The 19,121-nt window shown below is 33.5% G+C and overlaps 1 protein-coding gene across 3 annotated transcripts in view; it reads left to right on the forward strand.

Moving 5' to 3' along the window:
• LOC117107229 (neuronal PAS domain-containing protein 1-like) overlaps positions 1-19,121 on the forward strand; it is a 73,363-nt gene that overhangs the window by 11,232 nt on the left and 43,010 nt on the right. For 2 of the 3 annotated variants that reach the window (XM_033248849.1, XM_033248851.1), the window contains exons 1-2: positions 11,168-11,503; positions 16,953-17,036. In XM_033248849.1, coding sequence (XP_033104740.1) covers positions 11,475-11,503; positions 16,953-17,036 — 113 coding nt within the window. In that variant the 5' untranslated portion in view covers positions 11,168-11,474. Of the gene's footprint in view, positions 1-11,167; positions 11,504-16,952; positions 17,037-19,121 lie in introns of those variants that run through there. The other variant, XM_033248850.1, reaches the window with a different exon arrangement.

Consider the following 19,121-nt stretch of genomic DNA (forward strand, 5'->3'; position numbering starts at 1 on the left):
ATATATTACCACAATCATGCTATTGTTTGTTGGTAAAATTTATTAATTACACATGCGTATACCGTAAGCTGTCTTCCTATTTCAAATACCAATCGGATGCTGTAATGGTAGTTTATTTGCATTCTTAGTATCATCATATTCAAGTGGCCATTACTTATCAGTTTACAAGTGTTTCGGTCAATTAATATGTTATCGTCAGGCTCAAGTAATCAAAATGTAGGTAAATACAATAATGTACACGCTGTCTAATTAAGCGTGTGATGGGAAGAGTAAAAAAAAAGTAAATCATCTGGGGCGGATTCAGGATTTGACGGTAGGACATGTGTGAGAGTCCACATCACCTCAGCCCCACAATGGTTGGGTCTGAGGCGCGAAAATGTTGAGAATAATGGCACTATCATACCTTTAAAATCTTACCGGTCTACTCTATGCTCATATCAACAATACAATACAACAGAACAATTGTTTTTCCTAATAAAATTTAGGGGCGGGGAGGGGGTACGATCGCACCGTCTGCACCCTTCTTCTGTATGCGTCCCAGAAATCCTTGCCAAGCCTTGTGTCCCCAGTTTCGAAAGTGTGAAGCGGATGAGAGTGAGATACTCCCCTGGTGGGTGTGACTGTAGCCCACCGCAGGCTACGCTCAGCAATTTTCTGGGTAGACATAAGCAAAATAAATGAAGTACTTTGCTCAAGAACACAAGCGAAATACACAGACGAGCGAATTGAAAGCTCCGACCTCGAGGTTGCGAAACCATACCATTGGCAAGAGTGTCAGGTGTTTAATATCTGTATTAGGCCTGTTCTAATACAACACATAGTACAAGACATCTTGCAGTTACTTTACATGCTTGTAGGCCTTCTTGATATTGCTCTTAGTGGTTTACTCTCCAAAGAGTATATCCAAACGGCGGCAACAACATAATATAACACTGGTATAGGGCTCAGAGACTGATATGCCCTTATGTATCCAATGTATATTCATAGGCCTTAAGCTGATTTTCCACTAGGCGAATTTATTCGCGCGAATCAAAGCGTCGGTTCGCTTCCTGAGCTCTGATTGGTTGCGCATTTTTTCGCTTCGCAAAAACTCCGATAAGAATGTGAATGCGTATGCGCATGAACACAATGAACCCACACTTTCGATTCGCACGAATAAATTCGCCTAGTGGAAAACAGGCCTTACATCATTCATTCGAAACACCTTGTTTTATCTGTTACTACAAATACAATTACATTCTAAATTCAGATACATGATTTTACAGTACTAATTTGTTTTCATTTTACTTCATTCCAATATTTTCAAGCATAAATAATAATGAAATACCACAATACATGATTACATAAGAAAGTATAATTAATACTCCAACTATTGAAATGCACGTCATCGTGTTGGGATTGAATATCATCAGGAATGATTACATATTTTCTAAAAATGAGTTTTAGACGTTTTTTTAAATGTTGAGTGATGAAGAATTGGGGACATCATTCTGCAGAGGAATATTCCATAACTTTGACGCAGCAGCACAATGCACCGGCTGGAGAGTACGTGTACAGTGTATATATACATTTTTAAAATAAGAACACCGAGGCTGAAATTTCTTTATAAAAAGGAAGAAAATAAGAACAAATTGAAACTGAGGTAATATGTCAAAATGAAGTTTTTATCTAAAAAAAACCCAAAAACTAGAAAAACAAACAAATCAAGCTAGTCGCATACAGGAAGTTTTAATGTTCCAATCTTATCTGTACCTTATATTTCTGAAGGTGCGACATATGATGCCCTTTATAATACAGTAATAATATAATCCTACTGTACAAAGTTAGTTGTCTATCTTTCAAAAGTGTGCAAACTACGAACAAGAACATTTTGAGCCTGAAAAAAAAAAAAAAAAGAACACTGAAAAAAGCAACAACATAATATAACACTGGTATAGGGCTCATAGACTGATATGCCCTTATGTATCCAATGTATATTCATAGGCCTTAAGCTGATTTTCCACTAGGCGAATTTATTCGCGCGAATCAAAGCGTCGGTTCGCTTCCTGAGCTCTGATTGGTTGCGCATTTTTTCGCTTCGCAAAAACTCCGATAAGAATGTGAATGCGTATGCGCATGAACACAATGAACCCACACTTTCGATTCGCACGAATAAATTCGCCTAGTGGAAAACAGGCCTTACATCATTCATTCGAAACACCTTGTTTTATTTGTTACTACAAATACAATTACATTCTAAATTCAGATACATGATTTTACAGTACTAATTTGTTTTCATTTTACTTTATTCCAATATTTTCGAGCATAAATAATAAAAAATACCACAATACATGATTACATAAGAAAGTATAATTAATACTCCAAGTATTGAAATGCACGTCATCGTGTTGGGATTGAATATCATCAGGAATGATTACATATTTTCTAAAAATGAGTTTTAGACGTTTTAAAATAAATGTTGAGTGATGAAGAATTGGGGGCATCATTCTGCAGAGGAATATTCCATAACTTTGACGCAGCAGCACAATGCACCGGCTGGAGAGTACGTGTACAGTGTATACATACATTTTTAAAATAAGAACACCGAGGCTGAAATTTCTTTATAAAAAGGAAGAAAATAAGAACAAATTGAAACTGAGGTAATATGTCAAAATGAAGTTTTTATCTAAAAAAAACCCAAAAACTAGAAAAACAAACAAATCAAGCTAGTCGCATACAGGAAGTTTTAATGTTCCAATCTTATCTGTACCTTATATTTCTGAAGGTGCGACATATGATGCCCTTTATAATACAGTAATAATATAATCCTACTGTACAAAGTTAGTTGTCTATCTTTCAAAAGTGTGCAAACTACGAACAAGAACATTTTGAGCCTGAAATTTGCAAAAAAAAATAAAAAATAAATAAATAAATAAAATAAGAACACTGAACATGGGTTAAGTTTATTGGTAAACGTAAAGTTAAAAAAAAAGTGTAGTACACGTGCTCGTTGTATATTTGAGTGCATCGACTAGAGAAAAAACACCTTTACATGGGTCACGTTTAGATAATGATTCACCATTAATTAAAGTAGGCCTATTACATAGTCTTATATATGCTTATGCACATACAATACCGCGTGGTCGAAAGAATTATTTACTTATCCGAAATCAATATTGTTATAATTATGTACTCTCACGAGATATAAGAGATGTCTAATAATAAGAGATGTAATAATAGATGTATAATAGGCCTGCAAAATGACGGTATTGTAAATGCTACATTAATAACGAGTTATTAATATTATTAAGATAAATGTCAAGCGTAGAGCAGCATAATCTCAGTTTTAATAATAGTGATGAAGAATTTGAAAGTTGGTTATATTCTGGTGGTATACCTTGTAATAACTGTGTGTGTGTTAACCAATGCTCAAAGCCTAAGAAAATTGAGGTGTCTGAGCAGGGGTCCCAAGTCATTTCCAGGACTCGGAGGATTTGTTTAAACGAATTTTCTTTAGCACAACTAATTTTGTTTTGCTGCTTATGGTGATAATAATAATAATAATAATAATAATAATAATAAATAATTAATAATAATAATAAATAATAATAATAAATAATAATAAATAATAATAAATAATAAATAATAATAAATAATAATAAATAATAATAAATAATAAATAATAATAAATAATAATAAATAATAAATAATAAATAATGAATAATGAATAATGAATAATGAATAATGAATAATAAATAATAATGATAATGATAATGATAATGATAATGATAATGATAATGATAATGATAATGATAATGATAATAATAATAATAATAATACCAATCGACACTGACGTCCGTGACTGAAACGTGAGACAAATGATAATAATAAAGGGGTAATAGAGTAGTAAAAACATGCAGATTTAATGAATTTGAGAGATAGGCCTATGGGTTATTTTCCGGGAGATTCTTGTCCGGTTGCGGGAGTGCGGGGGGCCGTCCCGATTTCCGGAAGAATGCGGGAGACTTAGGACCCCACTAGAGTCATGCTAGTATCGTTTCATTGAAGATATAAAAGGCATATTTTGAATTGAATTTTGTCGGTTGTGTTTATTTTCTATAATTTCATAATTATGAGGCATAAGTTTATGATTGTATGGCAATTTTAACTGAAATTTTAAGCCCTTATACAGTATTCTGTCTTATATATTCTGTAGGCCTACGACTAACTTAAGCTTATATATTCGCTTATATATTCATATGCTCTAATGGTGATGGCATTGTAAGATAAGACTATCAAAATATTAGTTTTTAATGGAAAAATAATTACTTATTGTTTGTTCATTATAAAATCGTTTACGGGCCTGCGGTAATATCAAAGTTGCTACGTGCCGACGTGTGAGACGGTCTGATTGTACCTTCACATGATTTCAACTGAAATTCACTCGCAAATTATTTATACCGCAGTATCGTAATTATTCGAACACAGTAATATTAAAAAAATATTTTAAATCGAAATTACTTTAGATTTGTCTGATGTAGTAATTTAAAAGAATGTTGAATAATTTCAACACATTTTAATATTCTTTTATTCTCTCCACTATGTAGGCCTACCACTACATGAGAAAAAAATATAAATTTAAAGATAATATAAAGTGCGTTACAGTTACAAGGCAAATACAGTACTCACAACTACTCAATCATTTATTCAGCACCTTTATGGCTAACGGAAAAAATGTTCTTCTTAATTGATTTGTCACAAAATTTTAATAAAATATATTTATTTATATTTTTTTAAGTTTGAAAATAACCGTAACTCGGCTCAACTTCGGTTTCGCGCCAAAAAAGCTTTCGTGCTCAGAGAATACATATCACAGACAAGCTTAGTGGGAAGGTGTTTCGCGTCAACGCTCGTTTGTGAATAAGATCAAGTGTTCCGGTATAAACGGATCAACGACACATCCTTCTTATTACAGAAACATGGTTGGGAGTCCAATAGTTTAGCCACTCGTGAGCTAATGGACACAAATATGTATATAACTTTTTAAAAAGACAGGAATCGGCACAGCGGTAAATGAAGGTTTGATTGTTGTCTGCAATTTATCATGAGCGCTACTTCACCTATACTTTATGATTGTATTAAACCAGCGAAGATAAAATATGGATAAGGTGCCCATAGGCCTATAGAGCTCCTAACTATAAGTCATTATACTACTGGGTACTACAGTGTTTATTTCTGAACCTTAAGTTATAGTATTTAAAAACCAGTCAATGCTAGATATTTTACTACTAATGTTAATTCTATCGACAGTTTAAATTAGGCAATGTTAGGCCAGATATTTCCAGTTGCAATGTTGGACAACAAACGTTTTCTATATATATATACATACATACATAATCGCATAAGATGCTTTACTAACAAATTATCATACATAATGGTATTTAATCTAAACAGTATTAAAAACACAATACATGATAGCCAAAAGGCTGAATTGCGAATTTCGTAACATCAAAAGTGAACAAAAAAATGATAAAACAACCAAAAAAGAAACAATTGCACAACCATGACAAAAAGAGAAAAAACATCGCATTATTTGAATAATAACATTAAAATTACTGTAAAAAAGTTTAATAGAAGAAACACTTATAACATTATGAAACACACTTAAAACATAAAAAGGTGAATAATGAATAATTTAATAAAAACACTGAGTATTCTGTGCAATTGTTTTATAAAAAGAGGAACATCAAATTAAAAAAATAATGCAATGTACCGTACTATCATCACTAAGGGTTGAACTGACTATAAGAGTTCTCTATAATAATAGTAATTGTACCTCCGTGGGGCTAACACCAGCTATACACTTGCATCCTGTTTCTCTTTTTATTGAGTGCATATAATAATATGCTTCGAAGATCACATACTGATAAACACGAAACAAGGGGTACGTGAGGGCGATGCCCGCAAATGTTTGTATTGTATTCAAGTTATAAAAGTCAATACATTGACTTCTACTTTTTAAACATTCATTTAATTGCAATTTTTTTTATATTGTATATTTAAAATCAGTCATATTCTAAATAATTAAATTTATAATGATTGATTTTCAAAACCAAGAATAAATTTGCAGTTTCGTTGATGAATGAAAACACCTTCAATAATTACTAATGCCTCTTTGTTCACATTTTGATATACATTTTCCTTCCCTTCATTTTAAAGTTCGTTCATTGGCTCCCTATAAGTGCAATATACTAGCTACTGCTTCTTATTTTATTTTCAACTTTTTAAGAATGTTTTTATTTCAGTAATATAGTTAAATACTTTGTTTTTCAAAATGAAACGTTTTAAGGTAAGTGATATATTTTAGACATATATTTAAATAAATAAATAAATTATTCTTAGTACCAATTTGAAATTATATTTACCATTACTTTCATTTTTTCGTTTCTCTAGTATGGTACAAACATAGCCAAGGTGATCTCTATATTCATCATCATAATTTTGTTTTAATTGGCAAGACACAAACTACATAACTTTTTTTTTTTAAATTAATCTTTTTAAAAACTAAACATATTAATAAACTATTATAGGCCTATAAACTATTTTCTTTTTGTAAAAGAAAATATATTAATACTTTTAGCTCGTGACAAAAAAGTGTTTTATTTAAGCATTAAACAATAAGATGATTATTATATAATAATACTATTTTTTTTGTAAAAAGAACTATAATGACAATAATTAATTTGGGACCACAGTAGAGTGATTTTAATTGAATGTGATGTTTGATTGAAAGTCTTTAATCAGAGGAAGACCTGTAGTAAGCTAAAGTATATAAAAACAGCATACGGAAAAGCAAAGATAAAAAGTAGAAATCACGATATACAAGATACATTCTTTCTTTATTGTCAAATTGTCATAATATTACAATTCGAGATACATACACCTGTATACAGATACTCCTCCACAGAGCGTTTGTTTTTGGCTTTTTGTATGTCTAATTTGTTTTGTTATTGAAAAGTATAATGGAAAGGTGCAAACCTAAACTTTTTTAATAGGAAACGGATGGAAATGATTTTTTTTTTATGAAGATTGGCCTACTGTTTAATTCCTATCCCAACCTGGCGGAATTCGTTAACTAAACATATTTAACATTATTATTGAGGAACACGCAGCGGCAAAAGAAAGATGTCTGAGCCCACTGCTAAGGCATTTTCGGGGCCCTACTACCTTAGGAGGAAAGGAATGCCCGCTTTGGCGTATTTAATATTTTAATGAAGTATTTTGATGGTGTTTTTTACACGTTAGTGTTCTTTGAAAAGTCCCCGCTCGTATGGGAAAATGCTGATAAATATCCTAGGGCTCAGGCCTGTGGCCCTTACCTGGCTATAGCCAGTGAGAGCTATTACACCAGGAACATGGTATTGTAGTATGCAGTTTATAAGTGTATCGCCATATCATTACCATTATTTCAAGAGGGTTGAAATTCCCACACATTATACACTTGAAGTGGATAACATTTGTCGTGTAAGGATTGGTCAGGGAATAAATTTGAAGCGGCATTGCCTATGTGGTCGTGTACCACGCCTTTTAAATTAAAGTAGTTAACTTGTCAATGCTGTGGCCATGAACCACCCCCATTAGGCCTACATATTTTATGATATTCATATTTAATAGTGAGTGGACACTTATTAATATTATTGAACAATGTTTCCAGAGGTCAAAAATTCACGTGAACATTATTCTATACATAACATAAAATGGCATGGTCGGTCAATGACGTTGCTGAGATTTTGTATTGTGGTCATATAGACCACGTAATTTTGAATGGATTCTTTATTGGACCATGCCTATGCCCATAGCAATGAATTCACATCATATACAGGAGGGTGGGCCGTCACTTACAGAAACATGCAAACGATTATATGTAATAAGTTACAAAATAGAATAGATAAAATACACACACATGAGAAATATAAACAAATCATTGTTAGGCAAGTAAAGTTAAGAGATAAACCCTAATTTATCCATCAGTTAAACCACTATTATAAAACATGTTTGTTTAGAAAATTAACGAACTGTTTAGAAGACTCTCAAAAACAATTTGTATTCAACAAAATGTTAAATGTTTGAGGTTAGATTTAACCATTTTATATTAAGACCCGAGGTAAAATATTTAATGATCATTGATTATGTGTGATATAGATATATGTGTGTTGATATGATATGTGTTGATATAGATAAGTGTGTAGAGAGGTGGTGTGTGTGTGTGTGTGTGTGGGTGATGATGTGTGTGGATATAGACGATGTGTTGAAATAGATGATGTGTGTGGATAGGTGATGTGTGTATGATGATGTGTGTGGATAAATAGAGGATGTGTTGATATAGATGATGTGTGTGGATAGGTGATGTGTGTATGTGATGATGTGTGGGGATATAGATGATGTGTTGATATAGATAATGTGTGTGGATAGGTGATGTGTGCATGTGATGATGTGTGTGGATATAGATGTGTTCATATAGATGATGCGTGTGGATAGGTGATGTGTGTATGTGATGATGCGTATGTGGATATAGATGATGTGTGTTAATATGACGTGTGTGTGAATATAGATGATGATGTGTGTGGCTATGTTGATATGTGTGGATATAGATGATATGTGTTGATATAGATGATGTGTGTGGATAGATGCTGAGTGGGATATGATGCGTGTGTGGATATTGTATGTGAATACATATATTGGGAGTTGAAATAGATTATGTGTGTAGATAGGTGGTGTGTGTGGATAGAGATAATGATGTGTGTAGATATAGATGGGGTGAGTGTAGATATAAACAATTCGTGGATATAGATGAAGCGTGTGGAGGGATGAATAGGTTTATGCAAGATATGTTTTAAGTGAGCCCTCATCAATACCGCATCCACGTAGGTTACTACTACGAGAAACAGTCATGTGCACAAGTGAATCATTTTTTCGTAACTCAATCTGAGTATACAAAAGAGGGACATCCTACTGTATAAACGTCGAGCTTGTAAAAACGTGCGCTTGGGTCTTCAATGCTGAGTGGGATATGATGCGTGTGTGGATATTGTATGTGAATACATATATTGGGAGTTGAAATAGATTATGTGTGTAGATAGGTGGTGTGTGTGGATAGAGATAATGATGTGTGTAGATATAGATGGGGTGAGTGTAGATATAAACAATTCGTGGACATAGATGAAGCGTGTGGAGGGATGAATAGGTTTATGCAAGATATGTTTTAAGTGAGCCCTCATCAATACCGCATCCACGTAGGTTACTACTACGAGAAACAGTCATGTGCACAAGTGAATCATTTTTTCGTAACTCAATCTGAGTATACAAAAGAGGGACATCCTACTGTATAAACGTCGAGCTTGTAAAAACGTGCGCTTGGGTCTTCAATTATGCTTCAAATTATTACGTTGAACCTAAAACCAAAATTTTAATGCAATATAAATAACCCAATTGATTAGATAAAAGTTTAATTTACATAAAAATCTCCTCTACGCGAAATTCAATGAATATATCTTCACACGTAATTTTGTGTAATTAATTTTACTGTGGACTTACAACGACCGAATGTAATGAATATTGATTGTTAAGCTGAGATTGGATAGGATTTTGAAAGGCTAGTCTCCCTATTATAATTCTTAAAAATAATCTCGGACGCATACCTATGCGACAATGCCCTGCTTTTCATTAAAAACCAATAATTTAATTTTTTTTTAAAATAATGTACCGTACAGTAACAAGTTATATATATATACATACATATATATATATCTGTCTCTTATACACATCTAGATGTGTATAAGAGACAGCATATACATATATACATATATATATACACACATATATATATAATTGTGAAGGCGGTGACAATAATAAAAGAAAAGTCAAGTTGACATATTTTGTCAACGTAACTCATATGATTATAATGATATGACTATAAGAATGAAAGATGTAGGCCTACCTTCGTTTAATTAATAAATGCTAAAATTATTCTAGTATTCATTTTATGAACTTTTGGGCTAGCAAATTTTGAAATTCGTTGCAGTTTTTTTAGGCGTTTGGTAGGCCTATAGATGAAATATATTTAAAGGAGCTTAAAAGGGGAACTATAATTGCTAACCGAATCATATCTAGGATCATTAATTTTCTTTATCAATTCTGTAGGCTTAGGCCTACGCCCATATCATTACAAGACCAAATGCCACTGAAGGTCACTGCAAGTGAACAATGCCGGGATTTTTTAATGATTGAAAAATATGCACATATCAAATTTATATACGATCGATACAAAACTATAGACCCCAGCAACGGGAAGATATCGAATATCCTCTGTGTTGGGCTTGAAAATATAATAATACAATATTTATATTGCTTACTTTGTATATTTAATTCAGTTAATGGCTGTTCATTAGAAAACTAAAATAGGCATATATTTTATTTTCAATTACCAAACCAGACGGATACAATAATTCAGTTTTGTTTTTGCAGCAAGAAATTTAATATGAATGGTAGGGCCAATCGTAATTAACGTTCCTATATCTGCAAATCAACAAATACTGTACTAATTTCTGCGATCTTTCTATCATTTCAGCTCATTTTATTTGATGTTTATAATTGTTAGCTATTCGATGTTTTAAATAATAAATTTGATGATACCGCACTGTTTTAAATGCTAAGCATTGTAGGCTGGGTGTAGGTTTAGCGTTGTATGCCATATCTAACGTGTTAATAATTCTATAGGCAGCCAGGTGAAGTAAAATGGGATTAAAAAAAATAATTGTACAAATAATAAATCATGTGGTGAAAATTAAAGTTTGTGTTAAAATTCAGAAATAGACACTTTACTCTCAACTTTATTTGAAAACACTTTTTTGATCTGGGAGGTGTATCTAAACTTAGGCTTATTTGTATGTTGACCTGCATAATTCTTGAATGCAATTTTAAACATCGATCAGATTGTTTAAACAGGACTAGGCAAGACGTAACATCAAGTAATGTATAATTATAATATAGATAGATAAAATGTACCGGTATTTAGTTAGCGAGATTTATTTGGAATATTGAAGGATGTGGTTCCCGCGGTCGCTTGCGTGACGTCACAAGACATGTGCTTTGCAGAGTTTTGGAGCTTGAATGAGTTTTCCAATCGAGACCGACTCACAGGCAAGGCAACGCTGGCGAAGAAGAGGTGATAAATGTAGAGTCGAATGAAACATGTGCGGATGCAACAGGTTTTTCTTGTATACATTTAGTGCAAAAGACAGGCAGTTAAATTGGTGATAATTTTACAGCTGCCGTTTGTAGATTTTTAATTTCCTATCGCGATCCGTACTTTGATGATACTAACAGAAACGAGTTATGCCAGGCTGGATATTTTTCGCTGCGGGCTGGTTGTTTAATCGACGAATAGAAACAGTAAACCAGGACGTACCTACCCACTCCAGCATTGGGCGACAACCATGTACCCAGCGCAGTGTCTTATCGTAAGGTAGGAATAAAGTGCAGACTGTAATCCCAATGGTAATTGTTAAAGTCTCTTCTAATGATGGATAGTGATAGGCCTATATGGCGTTGCATTTATAAGCAACTGGTGTGTATTTTTGTCCTCTTGTGGAACTGAATGATGAGTAGAATTGTTAGGGTTGACGGCTCCTCTAATAAAACATTGGTGGGCATACAAATGGGTCGGAGGGTCAATGAATTAACACTATGGGTCGCACCCAAATTTTGACGTTTCCAAAAATACTTTCATGCACAGCAGTGCTATTATACAGTTTTTATTTTTAAATTTTAATATATTTTTTATAGATTATCAGACCGTAACACCAAGTGTTTTCTATACTAAAGATTGTAGGTAGCAATTTGCTCACCTGTGTTCAAAAGATAAGTGACACAGGGCAGGGGAGCACAGATCTTCCTACCAGGGAGATCTAAAAATTACATCTGCCTTTTTCTACAGCCTGTCTTTAGTATGTTAAAATAATTGGTATAAACGGTTGCAAAGTCTTGCATTTTATCCAGTGCCTGAACAAAATTATAGTCAACAAAACAAAATAAATGCCTATGAATTTTAAGCCCTCCTACAATACAAAGTGAAATGCATAGGTTTGTGCATCTTTGCAGGGCCAGGCGGAACATTTTGTCAAAGTGTGGGGGGGGGGGGGGGGCACTCTTACTTTTCTTGCATTTCTTTCTGATCATACAAAAATCTGCATAGACATTATATATTTTTTGCCAAAGGGGGGCTGCCTTAGTTTGCGCCGGTCATGACCTGTATTATCCAGTGTTGACATATAATAGGACAACCCTACATACTGCATATATTCATATGTTAGTCACCATTCATCATTTATTAATTATTACCATCAGTCGCTTTACAAATTAATTTTATTCAGTTCACCGTCTTATAAGTCATTAATCTTCCTATGACATTACTCATTTAATTAATCATTAATTCATCACATATATTTTCATTAAATCACCTGATTTAATTATTCTCTATTGGAACATTAATCACATTTTCTGAAAATTCAAATCATTTGATCAGATAAATAACAATTAATTTTAAGCTAGAGAATATAATTGTCAGAACTAGTCCTTCATCATGGTAAATTCAAGTAAAAAGAATGTATAGACACAGCCTTATGTTAATTATATTGAAACTTGTAAACTCAACATTTTTTTACAGGAATATTAATGTTTAGCTTTAAAAGTATTACTAAAGCAAAGTTTAAGTAATAGTAATACTAAATAAAATAAATGGGATTAATATAATAATTATGATAATAGCAACAACAACTACCTAAACTAAAATACCTTATTAGTTTTCGAGGACTCCAATTTTAGGAGAATAAAAAGTATAGTACACAAAATATTGATGATGCTTCCATTATAAAATAAGACCAGTAACATACCAACCCATGTTGTCTACTTTTCTAAGAAGAACCCTTAAAAGAGAACATAGACCTTGCATAGATATACATGATGATAGGCCTACAGTAATGTTTGTACTGTATACCAATGCACTCCTCATGACTCACCGCAACCATCTTTTGTGTATATCTTACTTAGCCTTTTGGGTTAAGGCAGTTATGGTGTCAAAGTTTATCATTTTATTCAGACACACTGGAAATCCACATCAACACATAGCCAGTTGTATTAAAGAAAATTACCTGCTTTTTGGAATGTTACTACTTTATGCTCAGTGGGTATAATTAATTTTGAGAGAAAGAATATCATTTATGTATAAACTTAAGTCTTTACTCAGAGAAATTGTATTGTCAGCAGTAGACAGTTTGTTAAGAGTTGTGAGTACTATTTAAATATCAGAGTTATTATTATTATTAATAATAATTAAATTTCTCACTTTAGTTTAGTTGATCAGAATACCCATTATTCTAATAAAATTTAATATCCAGGGTAGTACAGAATATCCAGAGTAGTACAGTTATTGATGATTGCCAACCAGTTATTACTTTTCTTAAGTTCTGCCGCCCATTCTGCAGGGATATCAGGTAGTGCTGGTATTGATATCAGCCAGGTTGTAAACTAGTTCTTGCATTGATGTCAGGTAGTGCAGATATTGATATCAGGTAGTGCTTGCATGGATGTCAGGTAGTAGAAGTACAGGCATTGATGTCAGGTAGAACTTGCATTGATGTCAGACATACATTGATGTCAGTTAGTGCAGACATTGATGTCAGCTATTGCTTGCATTGATGTCAGGTGTGTAAATATTGGTGTCAGGTAGTACAGATATTGATGTCAGGTAGTGCAGACATTATTATTGTATTGCCCAAGATTGATGCCAGTTAGTTCAAATGCTGATGCCAAGTAGACAGGTAGAAGATGTCAGGTACAGCAGATATTGATGTTAGGTAGTGCACACACTAATATTAGTTATTGTCAAGATTGATGCCAGTTCAATTACTAATTCCAAGTAGTGCTTGCAGAGATAAATATCAGGTAGAACTTGTACTAATGTCAGGTACAGCAGACATTGATGCCAAGTAGTGTTGGCATAATGTTAGGTGGTGCAGTTGATGTTAGGTAGTGCCCAAGCTTGATGCAAGTTAATTCAAATATTGATGCCCAATAATGCTTGTGGACAATGATGTCAGGTAGTACAGATGTTGATGACAGGTAGTGCAGACATAGATATCAGAAAATCTTGTATTGATGTCAGGTAAAACACACACTGATGTCAGGTTGAGCACACATTAATGTCAGGTAGTGCTTGCATGGATGTCAGGTAATGCATATACATTGATGTCAGGTAGTGCAGATATTGATGTCAGGTAGTGTAGGCATTGATATTAGGACTGATGCCAGTTAGTGCAAATATTGATGGTCTAGTGCTTGCAGACATTGACGTGAGGTGGTACAGACGTTGTGCAGACATAGATATCAGGTATAACTTATTAATGACAGGTAGAGCAGACACTGATGTAGTGCTTGTATGGTGGATAGTGCAGACATTGATGTAGTGCTACACACATCCTGTCATCAATACAAGTGCTATTGTACCCGATATCATTGTCTACATATATTATTGTCGGGTACAGTAGTACTTGGATTGATGACAAGAGATGCAGATGTTAAGGTCAGGCAGTGCAGGCATAGTTATTAGGTAGAACATACGTTGATGTCTGGTAGTTCTTGCATTGATGTCAGTAGTGCTTGCATTGATGTCATGAAATGTAGAAATTGATGATGGTAGTGCTTGAACTGATGTCAGGTAGTGAAGAAATACATGTCAGGTATTACTTGAATAATGTCCAGTAGTGCAGACATTGATGCCACTATAGCTATGGAAGCATGGATGATGTAAAGTAGTGCACGCGTGTATGTCAGAGAGTACTTGCATCAATGTTAGGTAGGGAAAGCCTTAAGGTTAGCTAGTGTTTGGATTGTGTCAAGTAATATAGACATTGATCTCAGGTACAGTAGTGTTTGATGTCAGGGCAAACATAATGTCAAGAAATGATGTCAGGTAGTAGAGACATAGATGTCAAGAAATGCTTGCATTGATGTCAGGTAGTAGAGATAGATGTCAAGAAATACTTGCATTGATATCAGGTAGGGGAGACAAAGATGCCAGGAAATGCTTGCATTGATATCAGGTAGTACTAGTAGAGACAAAGATGTCAAGAAATGCTTGCATTGATGTCAGGTAGTGGAGACATAGATGTCAGAAAATGCTTGCATTGATGTTAGGTAGTAGTAGTAGTAGTAGAGACATAGATGTCAAGAAATGTTTGCATTGATGTCAGGTAGTAGAGTCATAGATGTCAAGAAATTTTGCATTTATGTCAGGTAGTTGAGTCATAGATGTCAAGAAATGCTTGCATTGATGTCAGGTAGTAGGGACATAGATGTCAAGAAATGCTTGCATTGCAGTCAGGTAGTGGAGACATAAATGTCAAGAAATGTTTGTATTGATGTCAGGCAGTAGATCCATAGATGTCAAGAAATGCTTACAATGATGCAAGGTAGTACAGACATAGATGTCATGAAATGCTTGCATTGAGTGGAGACATAGATGTCAAGAAATGCTTGCATTGATGTCAGGTAGTAGAGAAATGGATGTCAAGTAAAATTTACCTTGAATTTAGGTAGTTCACACATTGATGTCAGATAGGTCAGAATTGTCAGTATTGACTTTAATGTCCAAAAGTACTTGCATTCATGTAAAATTTGATCACTGTTTGCTTTGCTGTCTGTCTTTGTAAGAATGTCTGTCTGGTTTATTGTATTTATTGAACTTTATACTGCAACAAAATTATTTACATTATGTATACCAAATGCATGTGTCATTGACGTCTGGCAGTACCGGTATGTTAAACGATGAAAGAGTCACGTAGTACTGAAATTTTGTTTCTGTTCACGCCACCACAACAATGTTGTTGGACTAAAAATATTAATTGGCCTATCCAAATAACGTAATTTTGATTGTCAAACCCGGTATTTTGGTCTAACAGCACAATTTTGGGCCATGCTAAACCATAAAACTCTCCCTTTGAACCCTACCAGGCCCTGTGGTTTGGACCCACTTGTACCCCTTGTCGGCAGATTTCTGGAGCCACCTCTGCTCCATTGATATCTTGCTAAAACTGACTTGAGTGATACATGCCATGGGCATTGATGCCTATTGTCACAAACCATTGTATAGTGTGTCAGGGTTTCAGCAGTGGAATTTGCATTTCCTTTATATTGTACTATGTCTATTATCTGAATACTCTTTGCTTGCATCTTTTCCACTCCATTGATGATGGTGAAATTAATACATTTTGTACAAAAAATATCTGTAATTGTTTTATGGATTATTAATATTGATAAAGATATAGGCTGGTATTTATGTTGAACTAGCTCTAGCTCATTTAAGCTACTTCTAATGCATAATTCAATGTCTAATTCATTCCAAGACTTTCAATGCTTACTATCACAATAAATTACTAATGATGAAAAAAAAAGAGAACGAATAACCTTTACATGGTAGGTAGATAGCCGGTTGAAAATCTAAATTTAGATTTGGGAAGAAAGAAGAAAGAGCATAATTTTAATAATTATAATTGGTTTGATTTAAATACATAGGTCAAGTAAAATTTACCTTGAAAAGTACAGGACAAATACTGTATTAAAAAAAACAAAAACAAATTTACTATACTAATAATATAAAGAATACTTTCCTCCAAAATAAAAGATGGAGTTTCGAGTGTAAAAATAAATTTTGGATCTTCAAACGAAACAGACTAAAAATATAAAAATGTCTGCATTCCATTTAAAATTATATGACACATTTATTTAGTAGGGGATGATGCAGATGTAAATTAAACTTGAAATATGGAATTTATTGAGCATTTACTAAATTAAAGATTCTTTTTTCTTTTTGGAAATATTTGATTTTATTTTACATAATATTTGTAATTCATTCCCAGCTCTCATAAACTGGATCCAAGACCAGTTTTTCCAACCGGAGTCGAGAGTCCAAACGATGCTTCAGAATTTTTAAAAAGTGCTCGGTAAGTGACTGTTAATTTGATGCTTCTCCATGCATGGTATTTAATCAAACTAGATCGTGAGATGGAATTTTTGTTATAATATTTATTGCAGATGCCAGGTTTATTTCAAATTCAGTGTTTTAGATTATAAAAGAAATAAACAAGGTTGTCTTGATATATTAAATATATGAGATGATTTATATATATATATATATATATGTATGTATAAAAGAATTGGAAACGGTAAAAAGGAGGAATCTACGAGTTCAAAAAAATTGCCCCAACCGGGATTCGAACCTGGGAACTTTTGATGATTATGCAGTTGGCATTTGGAGGTAATGATTTCACACTCTACAGTATGACAATACCTCACTAGTATTCTAAGCACACACACAAAACAGATCAGTGTAATACGCCCTCATCTTAAGCATTTTAAACAAGACAAGATCTCCGAAGACATACTTTTTATATATTAGTGCACTCTCCAAATACCAACGCCCATCGGACTGGTTACGATGTTCGGTTTCCCGGAAAGTTTGGTTTGTGGAACATTCTATTAAACCCTTTCCAAACAAGGCTGTTGTAGGCCAGCTAGGGCCTAACTGCTGAAATAGGCCAGCAAACCCTTGTGGGTCTGGTATGGCTATGACTTGGGCCTAGCCTGCAAAAAGTTAACATATTATTTAACATATAGTATGTATACAGTACCTGTTGTTTTGCTGTACTGCACAGCAAATTTATTTACCAATAAAAATATGAGTGTTGAGCACTACTGCGGTGGATTTGTGCGCTTCATAAATCTTATTATTATTATTATATTGTTTTTACATGCATTTTCAGTCATGATATTTTTTTCTAACACAACACATTCTTTTCGTAGTCATGATGACACTTGCTGGTCAGTTGCTGTAAACACTAGGTCGTGCCTCATAAATTTTTTCGGGGAGTCATAAACATGTGCTTGTCTGTGAGGACGTCAGATCGCCCAAAGTTTCGTAGTGTGTGACAGCATTGTGACAGAAACAAGCTCAGTGTAAACCGATAAATTTTTAATTAAACAGATTTATTAAAACAAATAAGAAACCCAAGTGGTTTTATTTTAGAGTCAAAACATAATAAATCTAACAAGAGTAAATTTTATTCTGCAAATTTCCTCCATAATTAAATTAGCAACATGTTTTTAAGAAGTGTGTCTTGAGTTTAAAGAATGAGAGAAGCTATGCATTTTGTAATTTACACTGATGAATCTAATGACATCTAAATGCGAATTAAACGTCGCCTATAAAAAAGTATAAAAAGAGACCCACTGAAGCTTGGCTTGTTATTGTTCCTCTTTTCCACATTTGTAACTTGTATAGTATAACATGAAAACGAAATAAACAAGAAATATTTCCTATAAAAAAAGGGCACAACTTCTGTAGCTTATTCCTGGCTCTTATACACATCTAGATGTGTATAAGAGACAGTGTCAGGAGTGGGTAATTTGCGCGCCATATCGCTGCGCAAAACAAACATATTCACAAATACACACTTACAGTATACCTGTTAATGTTTTTAAACATATTGACAATAGCAAATATCATATGGGCTTATGTACTGGTATGTTTTGCTGAACAATAAGCAGGTTTGAGAAACATTGATGAACATTAATTAAGACTCATGTGGGATATTTTTATACATTTATGTTTCTTAATAAATGGAACAATATTCTTATCTTTAAATTCCTAGATTAATTCAAAACTTAACAAACATACATTATCAATGCTTTTGTTATGGTGATCAACCCCACTTTGGGTTGTAATCCCATATGATAGTTTAATTAAGCTGTCACCTAGACTCAAGTCTCGACCATGTTCATAACATTCAGAGGCTTCATCATCAGCTATTGTCGGTCCACTGGTGGACAAATGTTTCAGGATGTCGACGCCAAATCAATCTTTTTTCTTCTTACTGTGTTGCACCATTTCACTCTTCCCCAATAAATGCTCATCTCTTAATCTAGTTTACATTGTATTTTCCCTTGTTTGTTCTGCAAATCCATGGGGTCTGTTACTGTTTTTTGTTTGTACTCCTGCTGCCTACAAGTTCAACAACCAGAAGGAAAAC

This window comes from Anneissia japonica, unplaced genomic scaffold (genome assembly GCF_011630105.1).
Source record: "Anneissia japonica isolate Jap-2015-1 unplaced genomic scaffold, ASM1163010v1 scaffold967_len435762_cov181, whole genome shotgun sequence".
NCBI classification, from domain to species: domain Eukaryota; kingdom Metazoa; phylum Echinodermata; class Crinoidea; order Comatulida; family Comatulidae; genus Anneissia; species Anneissia japonica.